We start from the raw sequence: 25,067 nt of genomic DNA, 5'->3' as shown, positions 1-25,067 counted from the left end.
GGTGACTGAACCCAGGTGAGATTTCTGAAGGCAGGAATTTAATCCAATGCTATCACAAAGCAAGAATAACTATTAGAGAAGCAGTAACATATATATTAATTTTCTACTGTCAGTCTCTCAACAAAACCAGTTTGGAGGGACCAGATTGCTCTGGATTCTGTCAGCACATGGCCTTGTTTCTAAAAACAGCAGAGCTGATTCCAAATGCTGTTTGGTTTCCATGACAGTCTTTCCTTTACATCATCTTCATTTCCCCTCGATCTTCTTGGAAGGAAAAATTACAAAGAGAGGGAAAAAAAACTAAACCCCCTTTATAGCTCTCAAAAACCCTAAAGCTTTGCTTCAGTTTTACTTCTTTGCTGGAGAACAGCAGGGAACAGAAATGTTGTTACAGGAGAAGTCATTACTCTGTAGGGAGCAGTAATCTCTTCACTTGGCACAAGGAGGAATGAAGAGGGCTGAAGTGGGTGCTCATGTACAAGTACATCAATAGCTACCCCAAATTTTGGGTACCAGCTCACTACACAGAGCTGGATCAGCATCTACTCCATCAGGATGTTTGCTCTGCAGCACTAAAAAGAAAGTGTCCCATAAAACTCCTTGCTCCCTGTGAGGTGGAAGGTGATGGCTCCCTCAGCACCTGCTCTCAGGAATTACTGCCCAGAAACTCACCTGGAGCACAACGAAGGAAGAATTTTGGTCATCCCAGCTTTGACCATGCAGCCTTTAACACACTCCAGGGAGACAAAGTCCTTTCTGCTCCTCCTTCAGATGTTGTGACAACTACCCTGGCTCTCCATAATAAATAAATCACAGAAGGAAAGGGAAAATGCTTCACTAAACTGAGAGTCACCATGTCCAAGCTGCTCCAAATAATTCTGAAGGAAAGGTCCCAATTCCACAGCATTTATCCCTAAAAGGATTAAGATGTACTGAGCACAGGAAGGCTATAACTGGGTCACTGTTTTGAATGGCACAAATATATGGGAATGTATGAAGAGACAACATTCACCCCAAAATGTCAGAGGTACAGGGGCAATATGATGGAAATGCAAATATTTGCCAAGTTCTTCATGTTACCACTTTCCATGGATTCATTTAGTGGAACTGAATTAATTTCTTAAGCATTTTCATACAGCATGGCTCTGTCATGTTAGCATGTTGCAGCTACATTTTTCAGAGCTGCTGCAGATATTTGTACACATTTAAAATAAAGAAGAAACATGCAGTTTAGGTACCCAGGTCTGACAATGCCATCTTAAACAAAAATATGTGCTTGTCATACTACAGCAGCTTTACTGAAGAAGTAAAAATAACATTAAATATCCCCCTCCAATTCAGCATTTCTTAATTGTCATGGGAGGTTGTTGTCCCCCTGTCCCTGGAAGCGCTCCAGGGCTTGGAGCAACCTGGGATAGTGGAAGGTATCCCTGTCCATGGCAAGGGATGGAACTTGATGGGCTTCAAGATCCCTTCCAACACCAACCATCCTGTCATTCTGTGATTTTAAGGATTAATCCTGTGCTGTTCATGTTCTCATCAGCAGAGCGCAGCACGGGCACATTCAATAACACCCAGCTCAAGGACATTTTCCAGAGTGAGAAATATTGAAACCTTTTAAATTTTTTTTTTTTTTAATTGAAATCATCACTTAGCTCTTTCCTTAGTGCACATATCCTTTCGGGCTGGAGGGGGGCTTTAGGTGCAGAGGTCAAGGCCAGGATGGCCTAAGTAATTAGAGGCAGTACTGACCTTTTAATCTAGCTCTCAGTTTGGGGATTGTGGAATGTGCAGAAACACTCACCAGCCAGAGATGCCTTTAAAATCTCATGGCAACTGAGATAATGGGATAGAGAAAAGGAATGAAAAAATGACAAGTGCTTACAGTAAGGAAACTTTTAACACTGGCAATGCACATTCTTAATCCCATGTCTAAGAAATCTGCATTCAATAAAGACATTTGAATATGCATCATTTTTTGAGTTTAGAACTTTTAATTCTATTTTTCAGGTTCTCAATTCCAAACTGCTCCAACCAGTACTTAGTTCATGGCATGTATAAAAGAGGATTCTTCTTTTTTCTTGAAAGGACCACACAGAACGTGTTTTTTCTACTTCCAGCATCTCCATTAAAAGGGGGTGGGGGGTGGGGGAATAAGAAAAAGCAAAACAAAAAAAACCCAACACTTTAAAGCATTTCCATGAGCTGGCAAATACAGAGAAACCTCTCATTCCAGAGACTTAGCATCACAGAGGAGTTAGTCCAGGGCATCCATTTACCACAGTTTAAAGGATCAGCCTGGAATGAGCAAAGAACAAATTCTTAACTATTTGTCTGCTCTGTTTTCAAATGAAGATCTGCAGCTCACAGATATGTAGGTGAAACCTTCTCCAGCTCCCATGTAAAACCACTGAAGTGGAATCCAAGACATGGAACAAGCAGCTTGGCAGCTCTGAGCACCTCCTTTGGCTCTGCCACTGTCACTGCCACAAAATTCACCTCTGCTCAGCAGCGTGAGTTTGTGCCATGGCAACACTTCCCAAGTGAGCCTGAAAGAGACACCCAATTCTCCCTGATTCTCTGCACGTGAATCCAGTGCACCCAAGGGGTGCTGGGGATTTTCAGCAGAACCGTCTCACATTTGTGTTTTCCTTCACAGAATTCAAAGTTTTAGGGCTGAAAGGGATGCAACCAAGCACAAGTGAATGGTCAGCTACTGAGGGCAGCATTAGCATGATAACTCTCTGACAGCCCTAAGTTTGGATCTGACATTCCCATAGTGAAACCTGATTACCATTCCCAAAGCCTGGGCCCAGGAGCTGCAGGGTACAGTACACAACCTCACACAATGGCAGAGTGGCTCAGGAATGTACTTTCTTTAAGAACAAAAATCCCACATACAATATGCGTGGGAAAGGCAGACAGGGTTAGAGTCCTGCTTCTGTACAGCCTACAAAATAAATTATAGAGAAAAGCCACAGAAAATAGAACATCCAACAAGAACAATACTTCTGATTCCAGTCTCTTGTTGGTAAAAAAAAAGACCCCAAAGATTCCAGCTACTGTTTGATGCACAGAGGGAGGAGAGGATCCTAATTATGGCTTAGATATAAAAGGACAATTGGAGCTTTGGGTTGTTATTGTAGAAAGCAATTTCTCATCACATAAAATACAACAGAGATAGATTCAGGCTCAAACAAGCAAATTCCACTCTGGTAAGTCCCCTGACCACAGCCAGTGATTATGCAAATAACAATGTGATGTTATGTTATAGGTATAAATTGGATTAGCAACTCAGGAGTTGTCCCAGTGCAGCAGCAGCAAGATGGGGAAGGTGAAAAAAACAGCAGCCTGACATTCAACCCCAGCATCTGAGAGGGGACAATTAACAGGAATTTGTATTTCTGTGTGTTAAGCCAACCTGGGCTCAGCTTTTGTTTATAGAGAAGAGCTGTGTCCAATGGCATGAACACAAAACTGGGATCCGCTGCATTCCCTGCCCAAAGCCCTGTGACAACACAGCAATGTGAGGAATGTGTCTGCCTCTAGCATGCACTTTATACCACACAGTGTCCATAAACTTCTGAACAACACAACAGAAGAGTCATTAACTCTGCCCAAGGGGAGGGGAAAGCTGGGCCTGAGATCACACACAGGGATGACTCCTCACTCCTGACGCCCTCCAGAAAAGGTGACACAAGCTGGAAAAGGGAGGTGACACTCCTCTCCAGAAACGACCTGGAGGTCAGACCAGGACACTTGATGCTGCAAGAGCTGGGAAGGTGAATGATGACCATGGAGATGCTCCAGGGCTGGAGCCCCTCTGCTCTGGAGCCAGGCTGGCAGAGCTGGGGGTGCTCACCTGGAGAGGAGAAGGCTCCAGGGAGAGCTCAGAGCCCCTGCCAGGGCCTGAAGGAGCTCCAGGAGAGCTGGAGAGGGACTGGGGACAAGGGATGGAGGGACAGGACACAGGGAATGGCTTCCACTGGACAGAGGGCAGGGATGGATGGGATATTGGGAATTAGGAATTGTTCCTTGTGAGGGTAGGCAGGCCCTGGCACAGGGTGCCCAAAGCAGTTGTAGCTGCTCCATCCCTGGGAGTGTCCAAGGCCAGGTTGGATGGGGCTTGGAGCAGCCTGGAACAGTGGAAGGTGTCCCTGCCATGGCAGGGGTGGGACTGGATATACTCTAAGGTTCCTTCCAACCCAAACCATTCCATGATTCCATGAATAATCTGTGCCCTGGCAACCATGATATTTGATCAAATCTCAAAAAACAATGTGCAGCCTTACACCAACACAGCATTGACCAATACAATGCAGCAAGGCAGAAATGTAGGGAATGACTTAAATAAAAAAGTCAGGCTAATGATTACCAACATCTTCAGGGAATAATTCATCATTTTGTAATTAAGAAGGCTGAATCATGGCAAAAACCTCCAAACATTAATGCCTACAATCTTCAGAAAGACAAACTCTAACATGATTTGTTTGTCTCTTGGACTTACATTGGGGTGGGGAATGGAAGGAGATGGATGAGCAGACTGTTGATACCCTTTAAAAACTGTTCCATCTTTCCTGCATTATGGTAACTAAGAAGACATGGACACTGATTAAAAGAAAAAAAAAAGCCAGTTAAAATGAACCACTTATGAATCAGAGACTTCTTTCACTTCCTTAATGTTTCACCTTATTTTAAGCAGCTGGGACTAGGGAAAAGTGATTGACAGTAAATAAATTATAAGTTTTATCTCCCAAATAAGTACATTTCGAACAACTGCGGCATTTCCTGTAATCTGACAACAAAACAGGCATAGAAAGAGACCAGCTTTGGAACAGGGTGGGAGGGAAAGAGGTGGAGGGTCATGACAGTGTAATCCTGACTCCAAAGCTCAGGGTAGAGAATAACTTGGAGTAGCAACAGCAGCATCTCCAGCACCACAGGAACAGCACCACCAGCAACAGCAGCCTGGCTGAGCCAGAATTGGGAAATGACAAACAGGGTGATGGTGCACAACAAGCTGCTGATCCAGCTGTAGCAAATTCTAAATCATTCCTTCATTTTGCTGTATAGAAACAGACTTTCAAACAGATATTTACAAAACATAATTTGGATCTCCTGGATCACCACTGTAGTACCAGAGTGCACACACTGGCAAGGCTTTAAATGTAACCAGAAACTATTGCTGCTCTTGCCTATGAAAACTAAATGATTACTATGAATTAATACTTCCTGCCAAAAATACAGTATCCATTCTGGATGAATTGAACTTATTTAATTGGCAAAGCCAAATGGAAGCCAATGTGCCAATTAAGTGATTGCCCCAATTTCCGAAGATTCTCGGGGACAAGCTCTGTGCTGGGAGCCAGCCTGTGAAATGAAAAGGCCCCTCTAACCAAGAGGCAGAGAAAGAACCTCACACAGCAACAGAAACCCTTGCCAAAAGCTTAACGAGGGAAAATACTGTGAGATTCATGCAGCAGTCAGAAAGAAAAGCAAGTTATGTGGATTGAAAAGGAAACAGGTTACTGGTGCAATGCCAAACCAGAACTGCTTGGACCAAAATATTATTGCACCTGATGGATGCCTGGTGTGCTGGCCTGTCCCAAAACATTTGTGTCAGATCAGTACCCATGCTGCCCACACTTCCTGGACTCCTATTCCACCCTTCCCTCTGTTATCCCTATTCCCCAGCCTGAGCTGCAGCAATTCCATGAAAATGCTGCCCAGTGCTGGGCACAGAAGACAGACACACGGCAGTTCCTGTAGGATTAACACAGCTCTGACTCACTAATCCAGGCAAGTCAAGTGCTTGAGGACCTTCAGCAGCACAAAAGCAACCTCCAAACCTACAGGTAACATTTTCTATAGCACTGAGGCAGTGATCCCTCAGACTCAGAGCCAGAAGACAAATGCTGGAGCATTTAGGTGGAGAACCACCTAAGTCAGGCTGTGATGCTGTCAGAGCTCATGGAGAATTTGGAAAACACTCTCAGCACAGGGTGGGATTGTTGGGATCCTTTGCCCCCCTGTTCAGGGCCAGAAGTTGGACTCAATGACTTGTGGGTCCCTTCCAGCTCAGGAGATTCCACGATTCTGAAGTCCATTTCTACTAACTTGTTCAAGCCCTTTAAAAGATAGCAGAAAAGCCCCACAATTTCAGCTTCTTATCTCCTAAAACTTCCCCTTGCACTTGAGAGCTTAAAACTTTAGGCTTTTAAAAAGAACTTGCAGCTGGGCACTCGGAGTTCAAAAGCACATTTTTCCCCAAGAAATTTTCTCCATGATGTGGAACCCATCTGAGAAGAGAATCAGCCTGGCAAAACTCTGTCAGTGACTTCAGAGCTCTCAACCACATCCTCAGCTGTAAAATTCTGGTGTTGGTTCACACATATACAAAGCATTAACAGACACGGGGAAAAAAATCCAAAATATCAATTTTAACATGTTTAAAGGTATTATATCTACATATCTCAGAAGCTAAAATTAGATCATTTCAGTAAACCACTGTTTGGAAATCACTACAGCTTACAAGGCCAAGCAAATGGATTTACCACATTCTCTTTTTATGCAGATTTTTCCACAACTCCTGGAGGTTAGTCTGCAGCAGAAACAGGCCTGATGTTCTGTGAATTAAAAACCAACCAATGAACCAACACTAATTAAAAAAGAAGCCCCTTGTATTCTATTTTTGGCATCTATTCTTGCAGAAGCCCCACTCAAGACCTCGGGCAGCACTGGCCAAGTGATGTACAAAGAATGAGAAACAAATACTAAGGACATAAAAATCTTTCTTTAAACCCTTACAATGCACTAATCTCTGCACACATTCATAATTGCATTTAAAAATAGTTTCCTCCTCAGTCATGTCCCAGATTTAACAGTGATATATTCAGGTCTCATTAAAAAGCCTTTATTACCTTCACAAGCCATGGAACCTTCCCTATCTGGCATCAAATGCTGAAAATACTATGGATCTCAGAAGTCCTCTGACCTAAGAACTAGGATTATTCCAGGGACTTCAAAGGACAGGCTCTAACCCTGTGCCTTTCTAAAGCATTTATAAGCTTGTATTTCTCCTAAGAAAATTCCAACAGCAAAAGCCTAAAATGATGGGTACCAACTGCAGCTGCTACCCTCTTGGCACTGGTCAAATTCAGAGTCTTCTACTTTAATTTAGAGATTCCCCTTTTGTAGCACCCTGATTCCACACAAGTAACACCTGACCCCTGCTGTCACCTCTTGACCCTGCTATGGTCAGCAGAATCCCAGATCCCATGAGATCCCAGCCAGAGGTGCAGCAGGGGGACAATAAACCTTCCATGGGCTTGGAGACTCATATTCTCATATTCTGAAGGTTTCCAAAGCTGAAGGAATTGGAGAAGTGCAGGAAAAGTGACTTCTTCAGAAGCACGTAGACAATCACAGAAAGACGTGAGTTGGAAGGGATCTTAAAGCTCATCTCCTCCCATCCTGCCATGGCAGGGACACCTTCCACTGTCCCAGGCTGCTCCAAGCCCCATCCAGCCTGGCCTTGGACACTCCCAGGGATGGAGCAGCTACAACTGCTTTGGGCACCCTGTGCCAGGGCCTGACTACCCTCACAAGGAACAATTCCTAATTCCCAATATCCCATCCATCCCTGCCCTCTGGCACTGGGAGCCATTCCCTGTGTCCTGTCCCTCCATCCCTTGTCCCCAGTCCCTCTTCAGCTCTCCTGGAGCCCCTTCAGGCCCTGGCAGGGGCTCTGAGCTCTCCCTGGAGCCTTCTCCTCTCCAGGTGAGCACCCCCAGCTCTGCCAGCCTGGCTCCAGAGCAGAGGGGCTCCAGCCCTGCAGCAGCTCTGGGGCCTCCTCTGGACTCTCTCCAGCAGCTCCAGGTTCTGTTTTGAGTGCACTCCCCTGATCTCCAGTGTCAGAGGAATGCAGCTCACGTGGCACCTCTCTGTGTCAGCACATTTGCAATGGGTGCATAAATGAAGATTTCTGTATTTATCTCAGCATTTTAATCCTGCTTCACCACGAAATTCAGACAAGGCAGGAACAGAGGGTCTGTAAGCACAGCAGCCGGATGGGGGGAGAGCCATGGGCTCAGTGCTTTCAAACAGTGCAATTCCCTGAACTCATGGAGAGGAGAAGGCAGGAACTCAGGAGGTCAGCAACATGTGGTAAATGCAATATTAAGCACAAATATCAATTTATGCTAAAGTTAATGCAGGCTGGGGACAGCTGTTTTGTAGGCTCATGTGAGATATTTTATATAAAGGCTCTTTCACAACTTCATTTCTTGTAACTCAGAAACAGAGCACTCAGCAGGGCCTGACAAGGAAAAGATACCCCTTTCCTTTAAAATAACATTACTGTCTTGGAGAAATGTTAGAAAATCCATAAAGTGCAATTTTCCTTGGCTCACACAGGGCTTTGCAGCTCCAGAACTCAGAAGTGTTCTATGAAGAAAGTCAATATCATCAACTGCATTTTCCGAAGTGGAGCAGAGGCAGAAATCCCAGGATGTGTGAAGGTTACCCAGCAGGTGCAGCACAGTGGGAATTGGGGGCTGAGACAGAAAAATTGTGTCTAATACATCCAAATTCTAAAAATACAGAGCATGAGTCGGGGGGGGAGTACAAAATATAGCAATGCTTGAGGAGTTACAGGCAGCTGCCTCATTACCCAGCTCCTGGGAACTCTGTCCAGCCAGGGCTGCCTCTCCTTCAGCCTGGACCTCGCCTACAACACAGAATTGCACCAGAAATACTGAGGCAGAGATGTCTCTGGATCCCTGGCAGTGCCCAGGGCCAGGCTGGCAGGGGCTTGGAGCAGCCTGGGGTAGTGGAAGGTGTCTCTGCCCATGGCATGGGGTGGAACTTCAAAGTCTCTTCCAACCTGAATTTTTTCACAGTTCTGGGATTCCCCCCAAACAAACAGGTTTCCAACACAGAATCACTTGACCTTCTGCTGAACCACAAACACAAAACAAGCAATGTTAAAAAGCAGATGAAAGTATAAATAATAAACTAAAGAAGACAAAAGAAGCTGCATCAAAGAAAGGACTGAAGCTACTCAGGTACCAAGAATGAACTGGCAATGACAGAAACATTAAAAATAAAGAGTTTCTGTCACCTTATATTTACAGTTTAGGAGGACATTCAACCTCCACACATTTACAAAGACTTTCAGTTTATTTCTTATTAAGAAAAAGCTCTGGAAACAAAGCACTTCTCTAAATTAGTAACAAGCCCTTGAAAAAGTATTATGGATACAACTGGGAAGGAAGAGTAGGGACAACTTGTTCATGTACCTGTGAATGCATAAATTGACTTTTCTTAATAAAAACATGTAACAAGGCAAAGTTCAGGAGACAAGTGTCAGGACTCCCCCAGCTCTCCAGAGTGTCCCTTGTCTCAGCCTTTGCCCACCTGGGAGAAGGTGAAATTCATAGGAGGTGACAAAGCCTGGTGCCTGTCAGAGCTCCAGCAGCAGCCAGGGGAACCAATGGAGGGAACAACTTCTCCAACCCTGCATCCTCCACTCCCTGGGGGCTGGGACTTCAAGCAGCAACAAAACCTAAAATCTGCATCTTCAATGACCACTAACCAAAAATTAGATGTACTGTGGCACTCTGAGACAGTCACATACCATGGAAAGAGCAATCTCCAGGACAAGGCTGAAGCAGAGGCTGCTAAAAATGCAAAGTGAAGGAACAGAGTGAGGGAAGAAACCTCAGGCTTCAAATGATCAGGGAAAAGGCAGAATATTGAAGATATGCTGGTTAAACAGAGAACACTGTCAGTGCTGAACAAGGTCCTGCAAATATTTACATCTGAATATTGCCCCTGAGTGGAGGTAAGGGAAGTTGAAATTTGATTCACTCAACACAGTAAACACAAACAAGAGAGGTTTTTCTCCCTCCTCTTCACACTGTATTAAGAGGACCCTGAGGTCAAACCAACCCTGTGAGCACAAATCCAGCCACTTTAAATACAGGTTCAGCAGCTTTACTGTCCTTCATCACACCAAGTCACTGTGCAGCAATTCCAGCTGGGAATTTCCCTGTTTATCATCCTCTAAATCTCTTCTCTACTGGACCAGTCAGTTTTGGCATTGCTGGCACAGAGCTGTGCATGAGGGCACGTTCCAAAAAGTGATTTAATTGGGCAGTGAGAGGAGCATGATGCAGGGTAAAATAAACACTGAGCAATGTTCATGAGCACAACAGCCTCAAGCAGGTGAACATTGCTTTCACTGCAAATCAACCAGGAGAAAAAAAACAACACTAATGAGATATGCCAGGAAACCTGTGTCACAGGTGAGCACACTGAATTACAGCCTGACAGCTCTGAGACACACCTGGAGGTCACAGACAGCAGTGAGGTGTCACACAGCGACTCCCACAAGACTCCAGGGTGTGGGAAGCTCCGAGCTGGGAGCAGGTGCTGCTGCCTGAGCAACACTGATGGGAACAGACACTGCTCCCAACTGTGGCCAAGGTGGAGAGAAGGCAAAAACAGCCACACATGAGGAAAGAAAAAAATTACAAAGTGAAAAGTGCAAAAATTGACAGGCTGGGAGTGCTGACCTGGAGAAGAGAAGGCTCCAGGGAGAGCTCAGAGCCACTTGCAGGGCCTGAAGGGCCTCATAAATAGGTGGGTGAGAGACTTTATACAGGCAGAGGGTGACAGGACAAGGGGGAATGGCTTCCCACTGCTGAGGGCAGGGTAGGATGGGATACTGGGAAGGAATTCTTCCCTGTGAGGGTGATGAGGCCCTGGCACAGGGTGCTCAGAGAAACTGTGGCTTCAAAAACCCCCTTTTATATTAAGGTAATCCAGTTGTCTGTAGCCCACTGCCCACGTGAGTGCCTTCTCTGAGATGATAAGAGCACCTTTGTGTGTGCTTTTCTGCACCTCTGGTCCCTCTGATGGCAGGTTTGCTCTCAGGCTAAGGTTTTATTCATGTAGACTTAGCCAGCATTTTGCTAAAATCTCATTCCTTCACAATGCTGCACGCTTCAAAGAGCATGTTTTTACAAGAAGTTCCCTTCATGCTCAGAAGTCTTGCTGAAAAAGAGGTTAATGCAGACTGAAAATTGTTGTGACATTATGGACCTTTTAATTGGTTACAAGACCTGCTTTGGGGCACGTATTAATAGGGCAGAAGCATTGTGAAAGCTCCTTCCCTCTCCTTGACAAACTGCCAGAGGAAGGGAAGCATTTTGGCCTTGTTCAAAGTATTGTGCAATCCACTTAAAAAGCTGAAACTTAGGGAGTATAAATGGAACAGAGGAGCAGAGTGTTCAGAATGGGAAATAATGGGAAGAGAAGATGCAGCTCAGGTGTTTACCATGGCGCTGAGCGTCTCCTCCCAGTCCGGCCTCTCCCTGGGATGGATGCTCCTCTGCAGCTCTGGGACAAAGTCATCTTCTTCTGCATGGACAGAGGACTTCATCATTCTGCAAAGGACAGAAGTTGGATATTCACTGACAATTCCTAGGTAATCTCACACCCAGTTTGTTACAGTGTTCAGTTATGTGACAACATAAAATGATTTTACACATCCAGAAATCCCACAGACTCCTGAGTTTCTCCCACTTCCTCATTATACAAGCAGGACAAGAGTGTAAATTTGGTGGAGAGAAATCTGCACTTCCTAAGCAATCAGTAGATAATTTTGTTTAATCACTGCACAATTTGCAAGTCTCACAACACAGAAAAATGCATAGGAGTGATTTTCAGTCCACTTCAGAAAAATGGCTCCTATTGCCCAGGCAAACAGCAAGAGAAACACACATTTGTACGGAGAAATACACACATTTGATTCCTCCTCCTTTCAGGAGGTTTTGCCTGAAATGGGGATAAACAGCTTCCAAATCTTAGTCTGACTCCACATCCCAAGGCCTGATCCATCAGCTCTCATCCCTTCCTGATTTTACCTGAAGAGTGAGCACCTCAAATCAGCCTGATGTGACCAGGAGAAACTTTTGTTCAGATACGGAGCCACCTTCCAAACACCCTGTGAAGGTTATTCCAAGCCAACACAGAGATCAGAGGCTCAAAATGAAAACTGAGAAAGAATTCATAAAAGCTCCTCAGCCCTTCCACATGACAGCACTCTGCAGATATGTATTTTTTTTTCCCTTTTTGTTTGCATAAATGTGCCTTTGCAGAGGTTATGGCGTAGACTTGGAAGTACCGAAGGCCTGTTCAAAGTCTGGTATCACCCATTCCAGTTTCATTAAACATCATATTCAGGCAGGCTTTTATTCCCTTAATAGATCACCACTTATGTATTTAGGATAAGCATTTTGATAATCAGCAGTGCAAAGGCATGGGCAAGAAGGGCTGGTTTCTAACCCTGCTGATTTATGCACCACTTGACTGAAACATGCCTGGTGAAAGCCAGTTAATAAAACTCCTTTGCTTCAGATCCAAGATGTGAAGTTCTGAAACCCCAACATGCTGCTTGACACTGGGCCAAATCATTTAACTCTGCTTTGTTCTCTCCAAGAGGGTTAAGGATGAAGTAATTAACACTGCAGTTAATGGCACGGCTGGGTTAGGAATTACAGCCCGTATCATTTCATCCCCAGCTTTGTGATCGTATTTCTGCTCCAATAAAAAACACATCCCTGAGAAAATGAGCCTCAAAAACGAAAGTAACAATGCCCCAGGAAATGCTGCTCACTGTGGGGTCTGTGTGCCATTCCCACTCCCAGCATCACCCACTGTCCTCAGGAGGGAAGAAATGCACCTGCCTGGGGAAAGCTGCAGAGAGCTGGAAAAAATCTGCAGGGAAACACCATGATTTAGAATACAGAGGTGAAATGTCAGCGCAGAAAGGAGACCCTCACCTTTGCAATAGACGTTTGAAAGAATTTGGGGGTTGAAAGACTAAAAATTTGCTGCTTCAATTTTCCTTTGCACATCAAGAGGAGGTGACCTGGCTTCACAGCTCCAGATCCACCACAGGAGAGGTTTCCCACTTAACTTAAAGCAGAGGAAACCAATTTGGCAACTCAGAAACAAGAAATCAACAAAAACAACAACAACAAAACCGAAACCAAAACAAAAACAACAAAAAAAACTGCAAAAAAAACCTCAAAATTTTTAATCAATGTCATGATTTTGAAAAAGGCTCAATACAGTTTTCCTGAAGATTTCTAGATGTTGGGGTTTGACCACATTGTAGCTGAATAAAAAGATTCTACACAAATTCACACAGCAAGTTCAGTCTAATTCCCTGAGGTGATGGAGTGGAAGGAAGGGTGATGTGATCAAGACCCACCTTCTCCAGCAGTTAAAGCAATCAAAGTGCACCCTCATTTAAAGACTTGAAAATAATGGGACTGCATTTACACCTTTATCAGCACTTGGGAGTACAAATGGATTCACTACACAGCTTCTCAGGCTTCTGGCAATTCCTGCCAGACTTCTGCTCTGAAATGTGCTGGCTGCAGTGGTGAGAGTGAGTGCAGAGGATGGTACATCCTATTTTAAATAATCCTGGGAACCAGGCTCATGTGCAGGGTCTGTACCCCCACACTGGATCAACATGGATGTCACAGCACCCAGCTCTTTAACACACTCCAATCTATCTACTCACATCATTTCTTTAATCTATGTCTATAAAACTTCCATGATAAACTCTTCACAAACCCTTCCCACTGAGATCCCAAAATGCAGTCCCATTATTCATCCTGTGAAGGTGTTCTGGACTTTTACCGCAAATTGGAAAAGCTCCACATGCAAAATTTAGCCTTTAAAACAGTCAATTCTTTGAGCTTTTGCCAGATTCAGAATATTCTACTGCTGAGGGAAATTCAAACTTGGTCACAACATCACAGAAACACTGGAAATGATACTGAAGATTTTCTCTCTGACACAATTATCAGCACTTGATAACCATCTGTGCACCCTTATTAATTTTTAATAGCCACTATTTAATTCAATGCCATCTGAGACAGAGAGCAAGGAAGGCTGAAGATGCTGCAGGTAATATTAGTCCTTTATGGATTAAGTTTGGTGGCATTTTCCTGCCCATCAGTGCCCGGGATGGAAAGGAAAACAACTTTGTGAACTTGCAGCAATGAACAGGGAGAGGAGTAGGGGCAGAAAGGAGGGAGAGTAGGAAGAAAAGCAGCTTCTGAGCACACTCTCCTTTACACAATGTTTCCTCTGGGCATGTAAAACCTCAGAGCAGCAGCTGGGGAAGGAGCTTTCCTCCCAGCTGGCCTAGGGAAAACTCCGGCCTCACCCCAAGACAAGCCTGGAATATTATCTCTAGATATAACCACATTCACACATCTTTATATGCATGTGCATCATGTATATTTGACATTATTTTAATTTATATAATAAATAGCACAACATATATATGTCTGATTCACCACACGTGTCAAGCTGGATTCTTTTCCACAGGAGAGTAAAATACCTCAAATCCCAGGAGCACTTACACAAAACAGCGACACATGGATCTTGTAAACACTAAAGGCCAAACCAGCTAAAGAACTGCTCCATAACAGCTCCATTTGGGTATATACATTTGGGGCAGATGTAAATGAGTGAGAAGTCACTACAAAATTTAATCCTGGCCATTAGAATAGAAATAGAATTTTATTTAAAATGCCACTTCCTCAACCTCTCAGCAGCTCTGCCCTTGCAATGAAATGTGACACTGTTACATTAATAAAAGTTCTGGTGTACAGAGGCCATTAAGCAATTCCCCTGCAGATGAATGAACCCTTCTTCATTGTAAATTGAGAACCAAATGTACTGGAACAAATGTTTACAGGACATTTCACAAAAGGCCCTGCCCACTTTCACACCCACCCTTTTGAAGTTCTCTGGTAGGTCAAGTTGATTAATTGAGTTAGAACTTATATATTTGTACATGACACAACTGTGTCGAGAAAACATCTCATGTCCTTTTCCTCCTTCTCAAATCCAGCCAGCTGCTCCCCTTATTTATGGTATTTCTGTGTCCTATCAGGAACTGAACCCCTCTGGTGCCTTATCCAAGCATCAAGTCCTACCTGTTCACACTGAGCTGTGTCACAGGCCAGAAAACACCTACAGGAGGTCTGTAGGGTGATTTGTATTAAGTAAACTTCATCTCAAGTAAATGTAAACTTTGTATTAAATAGATGAATATTCAGCTTGACGTCCCTAAACTCTACAGTTACTGCCTGTTTATAATATTGTAAATTTTAAATACACCTTTCACTAGACGAGAACCTCCCCCATGGCTTTGAGGGAGTCCCACATCCACAAATCCAACATATTTTCACATTTCTGTTTGCATAAGAGAGGAAGAATCACAAAAAGGGGGGTTGTGGAAAGAGCTCCTCAAGTCAAACAAGAACAGAACTCTTAAAACATTGTGGGACCCCTACAAGTGTGTTCCCATTACTCAGGTTCTTTGGCACACCCCCAGTGCCACAGCAGAGGAGAAACACAATTGTCATGGCTTCGGTGCCATGTGACACCCCAGTTCATGGCAGGACAGGATGGTGACAAATTCCTTCCTCAGGTGCTGATGGTGTGAGAGCCCCGCCAGCCTCAGGTCAGAGAGTCAATTCTCTGCCTGCCCCATCCCAGCTGGACAGGCAATGGACTCCTTAGATTAAATGCCAAATATGATTTAGAGCTGTTCTCCTCCCCGGGGACATCAGGCACTGCAACTTCTCCTGGCTGCTCCCCCCACCAGTGACTTTTCTTCCTGACCTCCAGCTGAGAGGTGAGAGCCCATGAGAACTGATTTATTGGTTTATTTATTACTTCTATCACACTGTTGTTGTGCCTGGAGATTGCTCCCCCGATGGAAAAGCACAGCTCTGCCCTACAGAACCAACAATTCAAGAGGATTTAGAGCTCTGCAGAAAGTGATGCTTCCCAAGATATAAATTTTACCTCAAAGGCTACAATTTAATTAAGGCCTGTGCTGACACCAACTGAGATTGAAAACCAACGAGCTTCAAACACTATCTGATAACATCTCACGTTTGTTTTGTTCAAATAACTTGCACAAAAGGCAAAAAATAACCCATCCTAGCCTGGGTGGAGCATCCCTGTCTTTCCAAATGTAACAAGTAGAGTTTTGATCCCATTACTCTCAATCACAGTTTGGAAACATAATCCAGAAGTGAATCAACAGAGAAATACCTTGAAAACTCTGTTTCAGAAGGTTTGAAACAAGTCAATCAAGATGTAAAGTGCTGTGGGTGTCACTCTACAATATATGACAGCAGAATTAAGCCAACTTTTCACATCTCATGAGCTACCCACTGCCACCAGGAAAGGAAGAAAAATTATTAAACATGAACTGAGATTTGACCCAAAGTTTATAAACACTTGGGCAAGAAGTTGGAATCATGCGAGAAACCCTGATGTAACTTCACTTCTGACCTCAGACTTCTACCACAAACACACACAAAAATTAGGAAATTACATTAGGGAGATGGGGAAAATACCAAATAGCCCTCTCAGCCCAATTTTCCAAGTAAACTCTGTGTCCATGAAATTAAAGCTAATACAGTGGAAAGGAAGAAAATAATCACACAATATGGAAAGCAGAGATAGCTCTGCTCCCAGACAAGCCCCAGGGAAAATGAAAGAAGAGATGGGAACTGCAGGCTGACAGTGCTGACCTGATGAGGATTTAATTTCGCATGTTTCAAATCAGCTTTGTCAACACCTCCCTGATTACATTATGTCCATCTGTATTATATAAAACAAGATTTCTGAAGTCTGACTCCAGGATCACACAATACGAAGCTGGAAAAGCCTGGCAAGGGCAGCTCCAAGCCCACCTCATAAATAATGCCAAATGGATTGTGCCCAATCCTTGGCCACAGAGCGAGAACCTGGCACAACTAAAGGGTTGCTCTGATTGATTGGACAATGTTGAAAGCTGTAATTGCTACTTTTGATGGAAGTTCATCATAGGAGAGCCAAAATCCAATTAGCTGGGAAGGCACTGCACAAGGAAAATCAGGAGAGTAACAGTATATTACAATAAGAGGATATCTAAAAATCACTGGAATGAAATGTCATTCCAATAACAGCACAGAGCAAACTGGATTCCTCTGCACTCTGGGTGCTCCAGGGCTACTCATATGATGCATTTATTCATTGCCTGGTTCTGAGCTGAGCTCAGTGGGTTTCAGCCTGGAGGATGTGGGTATGTGAGGGTCTCAGAACTGCAACTGCGAGCAGCTGGAGTAAAAAAATTAAAACAAGCTCACTGTGCTGTGGAGCTCTTTAGTTCATGTGCCCTTTTCATGGAATGTAGGCTTCCCTGGCAGATCTATCCATGTGCCCAAATAAAGGAGGCTGGGAAACTCTAAACCATGGGAATAGAGGTCCAAGCAGCATCGGCACTGTTACAATGAAATCCCATTTTACTGGTTGTGACGGCTTTCAAAAATTAACTATGTTAGTTACAGCCACAAAGGTAGTTTTAAAATACTTTAAATACCAAATGTTCTGTTATTCTCCATGTTCAAATTCCAAATTCATGGCATACCTATGCCCAGGGAGCCTGAGATCACCAATGCAATAGGGCGATGTGGAAGGGCTCATGGGATCCCCAATACCAATTACTGACATTCAGCTACAGAAGGCAATTGGTCACCACAAACCACCTCACACAAACTTGCAGTTCTGGGGTTTCTATTCCTACAAAGATTATTTTTTTAAAGAAAATAATCACTTCCAATTTGATGTCCATCTCTACCTGTGAAATGAGACTCTCAGCTGCCTGAAATCTTTTTCTCTAAGGAAGGAAAAGAAATGTGGGGGTTTGGGGTTTTTTTTTCATTAACTTCTCTTCTTAGATGAAGAATATATGAAGTTAGAAAAACTTTTTAAAAATTAAATATAGGAAGTTTTAAATGAAGATCTCTTTGCAATCAGCACTATCACTTGATTAATTTTTAAAATGCCAGAGTGGACATGACAACCCTTCCACTGTGTATGTTCTTCTGCAGAGGGAGGCAGATAAGGCCAGTGACACTGCAGAGATTAATTAACATATTGGTTTCCTGCCCTGCTCCAGCTCTCTGGCCATGCTTAAATATAAGCTCCAATATAGTCAGACAATTATCTTTGCTCAAGGGCTTTACTGTGGTTTCAGACTTCCAAACTGTCTTGTTTATTCATTTACAAGAGCATTTAAACCACATTTTCAGAGCTCTCAAAGAAAAGTTGCACAAACAAGACCAGATTACCTGGAATTTAAAACCTGTGGGCAAAAGGGCAAGTCTGGGCAGGGCATTTCCCCTTTTAGCAAAAAAAAAGGCATCTCCAGGTACCACAGGCAGCCTCTCTCACCTTGGGAATCAGCTTTTTATTCCCAATTGACTTCTTGGTGTCCCTGACACTGAGCATCTCCCAATCCTTCCTAACCCTCACTGCATAAACAAAGTCCCCAAACCCAGGGGGGAACACATCTTTAAACTGAAAAAGGGTAACTTTAGATCAGATATTTGTAAGTAGTTCTTTTCTTTAAGGCTTACACTGGCACAGGGTGCCCAGAGCAGCTGTGGCTGCCCCTGAACCCCTGGCAGTGCCCAAGGTTGGAGGGGGCTTGAAGCACCCTGGGACAGTGGAAGATGTCCCTGCCCATGGCAGAGGTGGGATGAGATGGGCTTTGAGGTCCCTTCCCACCCAAATCAGTCCAAGATTTTGTGATTCCAGAGCCTGAGGGCACTGCCTATGCTCTCACGTAATCAAAGGGTTGTCCCAGCAGGACCTTGGCACTACTGGGTGGGTTCCAAGGTACCAAACAACTGAAAATTTCTCCCATCCATCAAGGAAGGGAAGGAGGATGGAAGAGGAGAAGCCAACACTGTACTATAAACAAACCTTCTGATTGTTTCCTTTCCTCCAAGCACAGTTCTGTAGGTACACAGTAAAGTCAACCCCAAACCACCTTCAGTAAATCTCTACATCTGAAAGCAGAAAAAAGCAATAGACTCACTTTCGTCTGTCCTACCCCTCCACCATGGTTTTGGCAGCCTCTTGTCTCACCTGGTTGTGTTTTAGGTCTCAGCTCAGTACCATCCATCTCCAAGTACATAAGTGAGTACAGAGAGATGCACTCCATGTTCTGGAAGGGACTGGAACATGGAACTAAGAGCTTTGTGCAACTGGGCTGTAAGAATCTGCATCCAGGTTTTGCATAACTGGCATTTCTTTAAGCACTTCATGGAAAGAGTAAGTTATTGGAATGTTTGGCTTTTGCAAGCTCAGAGACATGTTCTTAGTTATTAAAAAGCTTTATAAAAATAATCACAGAATCCTCATGCTTTTGCATACGTATTACTGAACAAACCAGCTCTTTTATTTGGCAACACATAAAAGATGGTATTTTAGTAGGTGCTCGGCATTTTCTTTCAGAAGAACACAGTGACAGTCAATAAAAAAATTCCTCAGCAATAGGTTTCTCTCATCACTTTGCCCAGGATGAGAAAAATAATTAGGAAATCACTGAACAATCAGAATCTCTGAGCCCTGGCTTGGATTTCTTTTGTTTGACTCAGGAACAAGTATAAAAGTAATAAAAAAAAAATACCTCTAGGGAAAAGGGCATGAACCTCATATTTACCATTAATAAACTGCTACAAGCAACTCTACAAGCAACACAGAAGGGTGATGGGAAAAGATGACGCTCCTGTCCTCCTGCTCCGCCGAGGAGTCTGAACTTGGGCACGTCAGCAAAGGTTCCTCGTGGGCCAGAGCGATGTCCTGCCTTGGAGCCTTTCCCACCCCCACTGGCTGTGGTGGGAATGATCCACATCCCACAGCAGGGCTCAGCCTCGCTGCCCGTCCTCACCCAAGTGACACCAACAGAGACCTCTCAGCAGGCTCTCAGTCAGAAGCTGTTCCCTGCACTTCCTCTGCAATCTCTTTTTGTTTGCCATGGTAAAACCAAGCTCTCTCCCAACCAGCCCTTCTCCCAGCAAGTGCTGTTCTGCCCCTGGCTGGACCCTTCAGACCTCACCATCACACAAAGCAGGAACAAACCCCACCTGCTCCCAGCTGATTCCAATGCAGCACACATTAAGGGAGACCCCATATTGTACAGAATGACCTAAACCTAATCCAGGACATACATCTGGGCTCATCTGGGGTTTCTTTGTAGTTCAGTCCCAATGAAAAGCCATAGCAAATTTACTCTTCCCTCACAGAAGCACATCCTGGAAAATGATGTTTTCAGCACACTGAATGATCAAGAGCAATCACTTCATCAGTTACAATCAGCCCCATGTGTTGTAAAATGACAACTGTTCATGAAACATGAACATGAAACAATGTTCAGAACCTGCCCAGTCAGACAGCTGCTGAGCAGGGAAACCTTTCTCCAACTAAAATATTTATATGGAGCCTGAAACCCACCCAGAGCTACACTTTCTATCCATCCCACACCTTCGATCCATCCAATACATCCAAACTGCCTGTGTATGTGGTTATGGGGCACTCTGTGGTTAATCCAGGGGAAAAAATCCACCCCAAGCAGACTCGCTAGTGAATTCTTACAAGGAAATGAATGGAAATGAACTCTGGGACACCAGAACCTGAATAGCTGAACAAATAATAAAAGATAAGCATAAGCAAATAAACAGAGTAGCTCAGTCACTCTGACTTAAATAAAGAGTCTTAAATGATGGGTGGTCCTTGCATCATATTTACAACAGCCCTCCTCCTACCCTCCTATTATCAGTGCACTTCAGTGGTATCAAAAGTAAACAGGAGGCTGCTCAGTCCTCTCTCCATCTAGAAATCACTACTTATATATTTCACTATTACTGTTCCTACTGGATAGCTCCTGACCAGCTAAATGGAATTAAATGGAGGCCTCCAACTGCAGCAAGTCATCATCAGGGACAGATTTAAGCAGGTGGGGGTCACACAGGCAGGGAATGTGCAAAGCCACACAGTAATTAATTCTCAACAGCACAGCCGTGAATCCAAACCTTTCATGATTCCCTGGGCTCCCAGAGCACTGGGACAGACCTGCCCTGCCACCCCCCTGCACAGGCGTTTCTGAAGCAGGGAATGGGAAGATGGAAGTGGGAGGGGAGCAGAGACACAGGCGGGACAAGGAGAAGCAGTGCCTGAGAGCCGCAGACCTTCCGGGGCACAGCGGTCAAACCCTCCTGCAGTGTCTCTGAGGACATTTCCCTTCAGTGACAACACACCCAGCACTGATGAAGTCTTCAACAACCAGGAACACATTTACTTTGGCTTTTGGAATAATTTACAATTGTTAATTAGCACTTTCAGTGAATAATAAAACCCTCAATAACCAGGAAAGAGCTCCTCGCTCTCCCCTGCCTGGCTCTCAAGGGTCCAGCTGCAGCCACTACTGTCCCTTCTCTCCTCAACACCCACAGCAGTGTGGGACAAAGGCAGCCAAGCTGGCACACACGGCTGCTCTCAGTGGAAACCCTGCTGCTTGGTTTCCTGCTGCCTCACAGATGAATACAGAAAGAATAATTAGTCAAGCCTTCAGACTAATTTAGATGTATTTTTCTTTTTGGAGGGGAGACTGAAAAATGGTACATCATAAACCCAAACCTTAACTCTAAAGCTGCTCAGAGGAGCACAACACTGAAACACCAGGTGCAACCTGTATTACATGGACTTCTGATAATAAACAGTGACTCCAGTTATGCTGAAAGTTGTACTTGGATATGCCAGGAGACCAAAAACACCAATGCAAGGACTGCCTACATCAAAGCAGGCAAGAGGCATGTAGAGTATCTCCACCCATTTTCCAAAAACCAAAGTAACTGACAGCTCATGTAAGTTGTCCAGTGTTTCTGAGGAAGACTGGCCCTAAAGTAGGAAATAAATTCCATTTCCCAGTCCATCACATAAGGAGTTATCAAATATCTTATCAGGGCCTGGAGGAAGAAGAATCGAGGCTCAAGGAGAACAACACCCCGCCATGCAGGGGATCACATCCCGCTCTCTCCCACTCCTTGCCATGAGATGCTGTATCCTGATGGAGCAAAGACAAGAGCCAGCCCAGCTCCCAGCAGGCACTCAGGGCACTCTCCTGAGGAATACGAGAAGGCTCTCTCAGAGAAGGCTCAGGAGGGGAGCTCTGCCCTTTCCCAACCTGTGCCTCTGAGCATGGAGAGTTTATGCAACGCCTCCTCTTCACTCATTACTAATTCCTTCCAAAGAGGAGAAAATGAGAAGAGAAAGCAGCACAATACGCACAGAAGGACTGACTAGGATCACTGAGCAGGGAATCTCTGGGCTGCAGAGAGCAGCACCCCCAAAGAGCTCAGAGCCAATACCTCCAGCAGGCTCCAGGGACACAGCCCCGGCCGTGTTCCTGCAGGGAGCAGCTCCCATCTCCACCTGATGCCCAGCAGAGGGGCTTACCCATCTCTACAGACACTGCCCTGCAGGAAAAGTGAACCCATTCCACACAGGGCTGGCGTTGTGCTGGGCCAGGAGAGCTGCCAGGCCCCGGGAGCTGCTGTGGGCTGATCAGAGCTCCAGGGTGGGGACCCTGGTGCAGCCACAGCAGCACTTTGGGTCACCTGCACAGCTGTGGCTGCACAGAGAGGTCATGAGGGACATCATCACCTCAGGGACCTCCTTCTGACCTGGGCCACCTCCTGCCCCATGAGCCATAAAGAATCCTTTGCACCTCAGAGAATCCTAGAAGGTCTGGGCTGGGGGGAACCTTAAGGATCATGTAATTCCAGCTCCCTGTCACAGGCAGCATGCCACTCACTAGATCCAGCTGCTAAACCAGACCCAGGATCCTGCCCTGCTCTCAGCCTGTCTCCTCCTACTAACTGAGAATCTGGACATTTATCTTTGCTTTGCCAATGCTGGAGCTGGAGCTCCGTGCCCAATGGAGGGGCATGCAGTGCCTCATCATGCAACAACTCCCTAATCCCCTGGAAATGCCACAGATCAGGAAAAAGGAATAGCTTTGTTGGTTGTTATTTCTAATTAACTGGGGAGGAAGCATCTGAAACACAAACACTTCTGATAAAAAATGAGAGGTCACATTTGTGGTTTAATTTTAAAAGCAAACTATAAACAACAAAATGTAAGAATTAAAGAAAAAACCTGTGCCTGAGAACAAGATTTTAAAACTGAGGAAAATGCAACCTTTTAAAACAAAACATTTTAATTGCACTGCTTCAAAATTTTTGGGCTTATGGAACCTCTTTAATTTTATAACAGGGCGGACAAGAAAGTCTCTGAAATGCCAACCCAGTTTCAAAGGCAGAAGGAAGGAGGGGTAAAGAAAGAGGAAAACATAGTCAAGATTGAAAAGATACTCAAAGAACAGAGACCCTCTCTAATACATTATAGGGGATGAAAAATATGAATTGCCTAAGCAGATGCCATGCATGGAAAATCAAAAGCAAACAAGGTTTCCTGTGCCCTCGACTCGTGTCTGCATCCACCAGCTGCCTCTGTGCAAGGAAAATGAACAGTTTCAAAATGTGAACATCACAGGAATAAGAGGTCCCTGAGCACAGGACAAATCCTGCCACTAGAACGTGCCTCACTCACCCTGATCACAGAGGGTACCATGGGAGCAGCACTGCAGGAGTGCTTGGATGGCGTGCTGGTACACTGGACACAGGAGGAAAGCAGAAAGGGACGTGACAACTGAGTCAGACCTCCAGAAAGCAAAGCTCACGAAGGACTGGTGAGCTGGACAATGACTCAGCAGGAAGAAAAAAAAAATACAGCAGCTGATAGGCAAGTCTTTTCAGTAAGGATAGGTACCATAAAAAAGTAAGTAAAGTATTAAAGAGACAGAAGCAGAGTTCCCAGGCTGGAACTCTGCCTATGTGCACAGAGCTGTCTCTGCTGCTCATCCATTCCAATCCCCTCCCAGCACACCTGAGCAGGCAGAGGAGCAGGAAAGCCTGGCTTTAACCCCTGCTGCCTCCCAGCACCTGCCAGGCTCACTGCAAAGGTGACTTTCTTGGTGAGCCACGTGAGAGGAAGCTACAGCCCGGCCAGAAGTCAGGAAAGCACAGAGCAGACAGAATGCCAGGCTGGGGAAGCCAGGGAAAGGAGCAGGAGTGTGGCAAAGCAGGAGAGTCAGCCTGCTGCCCTGCCAGGCCCAGGAAGGTGACAGAGCATCACTGCACCTCCTCAACTGTCCTCCTGAGCATGAAATCCCACCTCCTGCTTCTCCTGTATAACTTTCCAGGAGGGCTCTGCCATGACTGTTGAGGCTCAACAGATCCTCCTGGAATGGGAAGATTAAATGTAATCTGTAAAATAAAGATAACATGCTCCAACCAGATGGATGAGCAAGACAAGCTGTGCAGATTTCACTGCTCAGTTTGAACATATTCTCACTCACACTCTCCTTTGCAAACCTTTATGCAAATAGCTTTTCAAGAACATTTAATCTTCCACCCCCGCAAATTACCACAGCAGCATCCCTGTCCCTTCAGTCTGGAGCCCAGAGAGACCCCAAGGCACTGGGCATCTGCCTGGCCCGAGCCAGGTGACATTCAGTGACATTTGAGCAGATGCTCATGTGCTCTGCAAGGCAGGAGCAGAAAGGAGATGGATCAGGTAACTGCAATTCCTCTCCATCACTTCTCCCTGGCAAACCCAAGCCCTTGAAAAGCACTGTGTCTTATCTCTGCCTTTTGAATCTCACCTGGCCTGTTTCCACTGGTGTCAGTTCTGCATCTCTGCCACCACTCTGCTTCTGCACCAGGGTAATAAAAGAGGAGAGGATGCCAACAGCTGCTCTGTACAGCAGAATAACTGTATAATTGTGTTGGCTGGAGCAGGGAACTATAAAATCAGAGGGAAGGGGAGAAAAGGGCAGCTGAAAGGTAACAGCACTAGGAATGACACTCTAAACGTTCTCCTTTGCCACCAGACCACCCCTGATAGCCAACACAAGCTGTGAAAACTACTGAGAAAATTAACCCCTTCAAGACAAGGGAAGCTGGGGCTTCACGACTGGCACACAGAATTATGTGTGTTAGAAGAGCTGGCAGTGAGAGATCAAGGGGGACCCTGGCCTGCTGTATCACAACCAGTTACAGTTAAAA

General features: G+C 44.9%; 1 protein-coding gene across 2 annotated transcripts in view; it reads right to left on the bottom strand.

Annotated features, from left to right (window-relative positions):
• The window catches only part of ARHGAP32 (Rho GTPase activating protein 32), a 141,894-nt gene extending 130,445 nt beyond the window's left edge, over nt 1–11,449 (bottom strand). For both annotated transcript variants that reach the window (XM_041480636.1, XM_041480637.1), the window contains exon 1: nt 11,342–11,449. In XM_041480636.1, the coding sequence (XP_041336570.1) occupies nt 11,342–11,449 (108 nt within the window). The remainder of the gene's footprint in view (nt 1–11,341) is intronic.
• Nucleotides 11,450–25,067: the final 13,618 nt, after the last annotated feature.

This window comes from Pyrgilauda ruficollis, unplaced genomic scaffold (assembly GCF_017590135.1).
Source record: "Pyrgilauda ruficollis isolate IOZ18807 unplaced genomic scaffold, ASM1759013v1 scaffold52, whole genome shotgun sequence".
Lineage (NCBI taxonomy): Eukaryota > Metazoa > Chordata > Aves > Passeriformes > Passeridae > Pyrgilauda > Pyrgilauda ruficollis.
The sequence above is the reverse complement of the archived record's forward strand: the minus strand, read 5'-3'. Positions and strand labels throughout refer to the sequence as shown.